This window comes from Lactuca virosa, chromosome 2 (genome assembly GCF_052849685.1).
Source record: "Lactuca virosa cultivar CGN04683 chromosome 2, Lactuca_virosa_CGN04683_v6, whole genome shotgun sequence".
In the NCBI taxonomy this organism is placed as follows: Eukaryota; Viridiplantae; Streptophyta; class Magnoliopsida; order Asterales; family Asteraceae; genus Lactuca; species Lactuca virosa.
In genome coordinates this window covers 84,852,019-84,858,788 of record NC_136427.1, presented here as the reverse complement: position 1 = coordinate 84,858,788, position 6,770 = coordinate 84,852,019, and the positions used below count along the sequence as shown (strand labels likewise).

The 6,770-nt window shown below is 32.2% G+C and overlaps 1 protein-coding gene across 19 annotated transcripts; it reads right to left on the bottom strand.

Moving 5' to 3' along the window:
- Positions 1–1,419: 1,419 nt before the first annotated feature.
- Positions 1,420–4,521, bottom strand: LOC145159242 (protein MOR1-like). 19 transcript variants are annotated; one of them, XR_013737575.1, is made up of 7 exons: positions 4,051–4,520; positions 3,549–3,624; positions 3,308–3,464; positions 2,728–2,826; positions 2,151–2,221; positions 1,937–2,012; positions 1,474–1,802 (listed from the first exon to the last, which is right to left on the bottom strand). XR_013737575.1 is itself a non-coding variant. In XM_079078176.1 (6 exons), exons 4-6 carry the CDS (start codon positions 2,759–2,761, stop codon positions 1,618–1,620), a joined length of 285 nt encoding a protein of 94 aa, XP_078934302.1. In that variant the 5' UTR covers positions 2,762–2,810; positions 3,297–3,464; positions 3,549–3,624; positions 4,051–4,520; the 3' UTR covers positions 1,474–1,617. The 19 variants fall into 19 exon arrangements, 8 of the variants coding, with proteins under 8 accessions (XP_078934298.1, XP_078934299.1, XP_078934302.1 ...); XR_013737571.1 differs by having other exon boundaries at positions 1,474–1,797; XR_013737574.1 differs by having other exon boundaries at positions 1,941–2,012.
- Positions 4,522–6,770: the final 2,249 nt, after the last annotated feature.

Genomic DNA, 6,770 nt, shown 5'->3' with positions numbered 1-6,770 from the left:
GTCCTAATTTTCAGACTAATTTATTAATTATAATTTGCTAAGTGTCTGATTAATTTTTTTTTTGTTATCAGAAGTTTCAGTAAGAAATTAAGGAGTTTCAGTAAGAAATTAAGTGGTGTTTATTAGATATGTCAAAAAAGGTGGAAAAAGCTTTTTAAAAAGCATGGAAATATGAAAATAATAGAGTTCTACGGATTGAAGGTGAAAGAGTTATGTTCTGCTTATAAAGGTTTTCGTCATAGTAATTCTAAATCAAAATCAAATTTTGAGTCATATCGGAAAAGTAGTAGTTGTGATGAGAAGTTATCAGACAACAGGAATTTGGTCAGTCTATTAAGAATGGTTTTGGAATTAATAAATTTGGTATGGGTAAAGAATCTGGCAAAACTGGTTTTAGTGAAAGTAATTTGCATGTGTATGGCGAGGATGTTCATAGGAACAAGTGTGTAATTGAGGATATTCCTTATTTTAATTTAGGAATTGAGGATAAAGTTAATACAGGTGTCGATAGTGATGTTATTAAGAATTTTGCATTTGTTGGAATATGTTCTTCTTCAGTCAAAGGAAATGTAATAAATTCTCATGATATAAGTGAAAACGTTAAAAAACTTGAGAATGATATGATTTCATCGAGACCAAAGAGAAGTCAAACGGTACCTCCAGTCCTCATGTCTCCATTTGTTGTACGGGCTGTTGAAATTGATAGTAATTTGACGAAGGAGAAGAATATCAATTCGAATTAGGTATTCAGCTTACGTGGAAATCCAACGTAATGTGTTTATATATATATATATATATATATATATATATATATATATATATATACACACACACACACACACACACACACACACACACACACACACTAGGTGAAACCCCGTGTAATACACGGGGCTGATTACTTAAATTAACAATAATACATAGTAAATGACTTAGTATAAAACATAAATAACAAAATTCAAATATATGTATATCAATGAAAACTAAGAAATAATATTCACATTGTTTGAACGGGTTGACATTTTAGTGACAAACCTAATTATAAAACATTAAATTTTGGATGACTTGTTTGAAGGTACATTGCCAAATGATAGATTTCTCATTATAACATTGTACTTTGAAAGTACATTGTTATAATTTGGATAACCAAAAGTAAAAGATAACAATTACAACATTATATTTTCAAAGTACAATGCTATAATTTTTTAAATTAGTCACTATATTAATGTAAAAGCACTAAAATAAACAAATACTGAAACCTCTCTTTGAGTTTTTATGTTATTATGTGCAACATTTAGTTGCTTTGCAACCTAAGCATAATCTCCATGACTTGACCTTGATGGATGCTCTCTACAACAACTATTTTTTCCTTCATATGCTACAATATGTTGCAAAAGAAGAAGCGATGGTGATCATGTATTAGGCACCCATAATTGTTATAGATTAAGAAAAAAAAAAGAGCAATACATAGAATTACAGCAATAAAGCTATAATTTTATTACAAAAAGATCACAGACAAATAGATAAATTCAGTTTATTAGTTGCACTGATTCCTACAAAAAAAAGGGCTAGCAAGCGTATTGTATAAAATTACTTAATTTGATTTAATTTAATTTACTAATCCATCTTTTCATGATGGGCTCTTATAGCCAATTGAGGATGCGGGAATGGAAGTAAAATAACCAAAACTAAAGTTTTAAGAAACTTTGACATAACCATTGTGTATGTTACACAACAAATCCCTTCTTTATGATCTCTTTTATTGGAGTAATGCTCGTCCATTTCTTTCACGCTTGACTGCACTTAATCAATAGAAAGCTGGATTAAAAGTTAAAAAGGAATAAAAACTGGAAGTGGGAATAAAAACTAAAAGTTGTCCCATGTTAATTGTAGGATTAATTTTTATAAATCAGAATTCATAGGATGGAAACATTACATACAAAGGCTCCCTCTCCAGCCCCTTCATAGTTTAGGAGATGTATGCATTATGTTGCCCCTTCTTTTCTATCTAACTTCATCATTAATTCATGTCAAAGGCCAAAAAACAAAAAAGCATGACACCAAGTATTACTTTACACAAATGGGACCAAATAACAAACTTAGTACTTAGGATTCTGACATTATTTGACTTTTGGTCATAAGAAACTTACAGTTTCGGCTCCACTAATGGACTCTCTATTTGAATCCACAACTCTTTGATGTAGACGGTTGTTATGAACATCTGCATTTTCAGAATTTAGGTTCTAAGAATTCATTATGTCATGATTTTTATTTTCAGAATTTTGAATCCACAACTCTTTGATGCAGACTGTTGCTAAGGAAATTTCAACTTTCTGACCTAAAGATGCTCAAGTTATATTATGTTTTACTTGCAATTTATCAAACAGATTGGAACATGTCAAATAATCACAAATCATCTAAAAGACATTTTCTAATGATACAACTTATTACTATTTTTTTTAAACATGCATTAGTATTTGATATTGTAGCTTTTTAATCATATATAATACTAATTATTCATGAAACTCATAAGAATTATTGGCTAGCATTTACAGGTTTTAACTTACTTGTGAATTGACAACTATATAGTAAGGTTAACTTACTATATTGGTAAATACACTTTTGTATCATGATTTGCTTATTTGACCATCCAATTATGTTTTAAGGCTTAAAACATTTTCCTCTTGCCAACCATTGTCAAGATGTTCTATACAGTTTTGAATATACCTGCTACAATTGACAAATCCGCAAAAAAGACCATAATACCCTTGGCTCTTCTTATTGCACCGGATCATCTCACCTATATTGTTCTTCCTTCCAAGAAAACTAAAAGCCATCAGTTTATAACAAAGGTTAAAGATACTACAATTAGAGTTCAACACCGAAACAAATGTAATCTCTCAAATAACTATGTCTCAAACAAATCTCAGCTGAGTTCCTTTTAGATCATCTCAATTTACTCATTTCACAACAAAAAGAAATAAATATTACAATCATGTGGGTTCTTAAAGGAATTGGGTATTGAATAGATCAACACCGGCTATTAAAAAGAAATTTTGAATATGAAGAGTAAACATTAATGATTTATAAAAGAAAAGAGCTCAGTTGTCAATAAAATTAGGTATCGAATCAACAATTCGAGATAAAGACAACCCAAAAAGCTCTTTCCTAATGTACAACTGTGAAATTTTTGATGAACTTAACGATGTATTTTCTATTCAACTTTACATCCTTCCAAAGAAGCCAAAATACAAATGCATAACCAAAGGCCAAAGGAAGAATTATAAAAAAAAAACCTTAAACTTACACCAATGTAGATGGAAGGTATATTAAATGGACCTTGCTTGACTTCTCAACTGCAGCTCCCATAGCAGACGCAAGACCACTTATACAGGTCAAAGTGGTAATGATTAAATTCTTGTTGCTATGATATAACCGTGCTCTAAGAGCCCCAAACAATTCCACTGAAATAACAACACAACACAGTGAAAAACATGAAGCAACTTCCATATATTTTTAAGTTTTAACTCATCAATGCAAATTATTACCGGTTCCAGTAGGCTGAATACGCTTGTTGGCTTCTTCCACAATTTTATTTACAGCTTCAATAGATTCCAAACGCATCTGGACAAAATCAACAACATTGTTAACATGTTCAATCAAAACAATATTAGAAAATAGTGTTAAGTGTGAAACATAGAAAATCAGTTAGAAAATGATAACATATGTAAGATCTCTCTCCATCTCAGAAACTGGGTTTGTAAATACGATTGGAGAACAAAAGCTATGAATACAACTCAAAATCATCTAGCAAAGAAATATTGCTTCAAAATCTACCTGCAAAATCAAAACCCTTCTTGATGACCCAATATCGTTATGAAATTCCATTTTTATGTCATCGGGTCTGATTCTCGAAAAAAAAAACACAAAATAACGAAAAATACAGAGATGAAGAGAAAGGAGGGGAGGTAAAGAGGAGAAACAGAAGATCGTATCAAGATATGTATTTCATAAATCAAATATTCATACAAAAAATGTAAATAAGCCCACCTGGGAACGTCAAGAGGGGGGGAGACGGCGCCATGGCTTCATGAGACATTTCCTTGAATCCAGAGAAGAAGAATAAGGATTACCATCAACCATTGATTGGATCGAGGGTTCCAATGAGACAGGTATTGAATCGGATGTTTATGATAGAAGAATAAGGATTACCATCAACCATTGATTGGATCGAGGGTTCCAATGAGACAGGTATTGAATCGGATGTTTATGATAGAAGCCCTAGTCCACCGATTTCAACTTTACATAGGATTACATTCCTAATTTGCAAAGAAAAAATCATCGTGATTTCAAAAGGGATTAAATGGAATTCAAGAAATGTTGAATCCGAAAAATCTGGGATCGGAATACGAAATAGGGTGAAAAATTAGGAAGAGAATCAAGACCCGAGGATATGTAGAGCACAAATTTAATGGTCTAAGGGTAATTTCAGAATTTTAGTTGCAAGATTTCATCGGGAAAAAAGCTTGCGGGTGGGCTAATAGAATGTTATAATGTCACGTCGTAAATTGCTCTTATTTACTTCCTTCGTCCCAAATTGATAGTCCATTTTTGACTTTTGAAGTCTTTTTTATTTAATTTTGACCTTAAATATTTTTATTTGTGTTATATTTTATTTGATAAAACTTATAACAATGAAAATACATTTAAATACAATCCATTCATAAATTTTATATCAAGTATTATCTATCAATTATAAAAATATTTAAGGTTAAAATTGAAGAAAAAAATACATCAAAAGTCAAAAGTGGACTATCAATTTGGGGCGGAGATATTATTAGATTAGGGGATTTGTACAAGGAATAATATGTTTAATGGATTTTAATTGGATTGTTATAGGGACAACCTTTTTCATAGCATAAATGGTCAACCTGGGGAAAGATACATGTTTGAGAGCTTATATTCTGGAGAATATCTTTTTTCTGGGACTATTGATTGTTTTGTTGAAGTGTTAAACTATGATGAGAGAGCAAGGAATTTGGACACTCCGGCATGTTTCTTCTTCAAGACAGTAGTTTTGGTAGTTATCTTATTTGTTATTAAAAAAATTTATACGAGTATGAAGTTAATTATATTAATGTTTTAGTTATTAGGATCCTGCATGCATGCATAGTAAAGCATGTAAATCTGATGATGAGTACAACAATTTTAAAGAAAATGTTGTTCATTGTTTGGGAGAGTGTAAAGACAGGAGAAATTTAAAAGGAATTGATTTGCTAAGTTTTGTTTTACTTTGTAATTTTTATGATTTTTTGTTTATATCTATTAATGAAATTTAATTTTTTATATTTAGGTGTTCTTTCCTACATGTGCAAACAATCACTATTTTGTGTTTGTTTTTTATTCTAAAAATTGAAAAATTGTCATATTGGACAACATATTGTATAGATGTTCTGAAGATTCATACCCTCATCTTACTCAAAATTTGGTAAGTGTGATATGTGTTGTTTGTAATTTATAGGTTTATTTATATTTAAAAAGTTCAGTTATTATTATAATGCATAATGTAATATTATTTATATTTGTTAATGCAAAAATATATGTTCGGTAGATATCTTCAAGAGATAAATCATTTTATGGCATTTTCAGTTCAATATGAAATGGAATTTGTGGATCAGAATATGACGTGGAAAACAAGAGGTAACGGTAATGATTGTGGGATTTTTTTGATGCGTCATATAGAAACTTATAAGGGAGGTCTTTTAGCTCAATGGACATGTGGTTTTAAAATGGAAAGTGCTGAGCAGGTTTGTCAACTTAGAAAGCTTCGAAGAAGATATTGTTTGAAAATTCTATTGAGTGAAGTGAATATAATGAAACATGAAGTTGAGCAACTTATTGATGAGTATCAAAATCTTTGTGCAAATGATAGGCGTGTATTGTATCATGAAGATATTATCAATATAGGAGCTTGGCTAGCTGCATTTGGTCCATGAAAGAGTTTTACGTTTGTTGAAGTAAACAGGTGTGTAGCACCTGGTTCTTGGTACGTATTCTTTTCTTAAATATTTTGCATTTTGGCCTTGGACTCGGCGAGTTGAAGGACCAACTCGCCGAGTAGAAGCGGGATGAGACGCGGAGTTTAAGCTGTGGACTCGACGAGTCGGGTCCCGGACTCGGCGAGTAGGCCCTGTCTGGACAAAAACCCTAACCCGAGGGTTTTCACCCTATTTAAACACCTTAACTCGGCCTCCTTCGTCCCATTTGCTCCCAGAAGACCCCCATAGCAAACCCTAGCCGTTATTGAAGCAATCTAAGCCATTTGGAGTGATTTTGGTGCTTTTGTGATCCAAGGAAGGAAGGAAAAGCTTGAAGGATCAAGAGGAGGCTAGAAGGATTCGGTTTTGAGCATCATTTGCAGTCTACTGAAGGTATAAAGTCTATACCTTGCTTGCTCTTTTGATAGATCCCATTTTGTGGAGTTTTAGGGCTTTTCTAAGCCATTTTGGTCACCAACCATGATTGCAAGCATGGTTAGGGGTTGAAGTTCAGATCTAGGTCCTTCGAATGGTTACAAGGCAGAAAGGAGTGGCTTTTGCACTCAAAGAAGGCCCCATGCATTGTAAGAGCTTGTTTTAGGACCTTTTGAGCTCAAAGTCCCATGCAAGCACGTAAAGGTTGTAACTTTACGTGCTAGGTCGATTGTAGAAGCATAGATCTATCTTTTGATCGAAGTTTGTACATCAGAAATCGAAGTTTTAGCGAGGGGA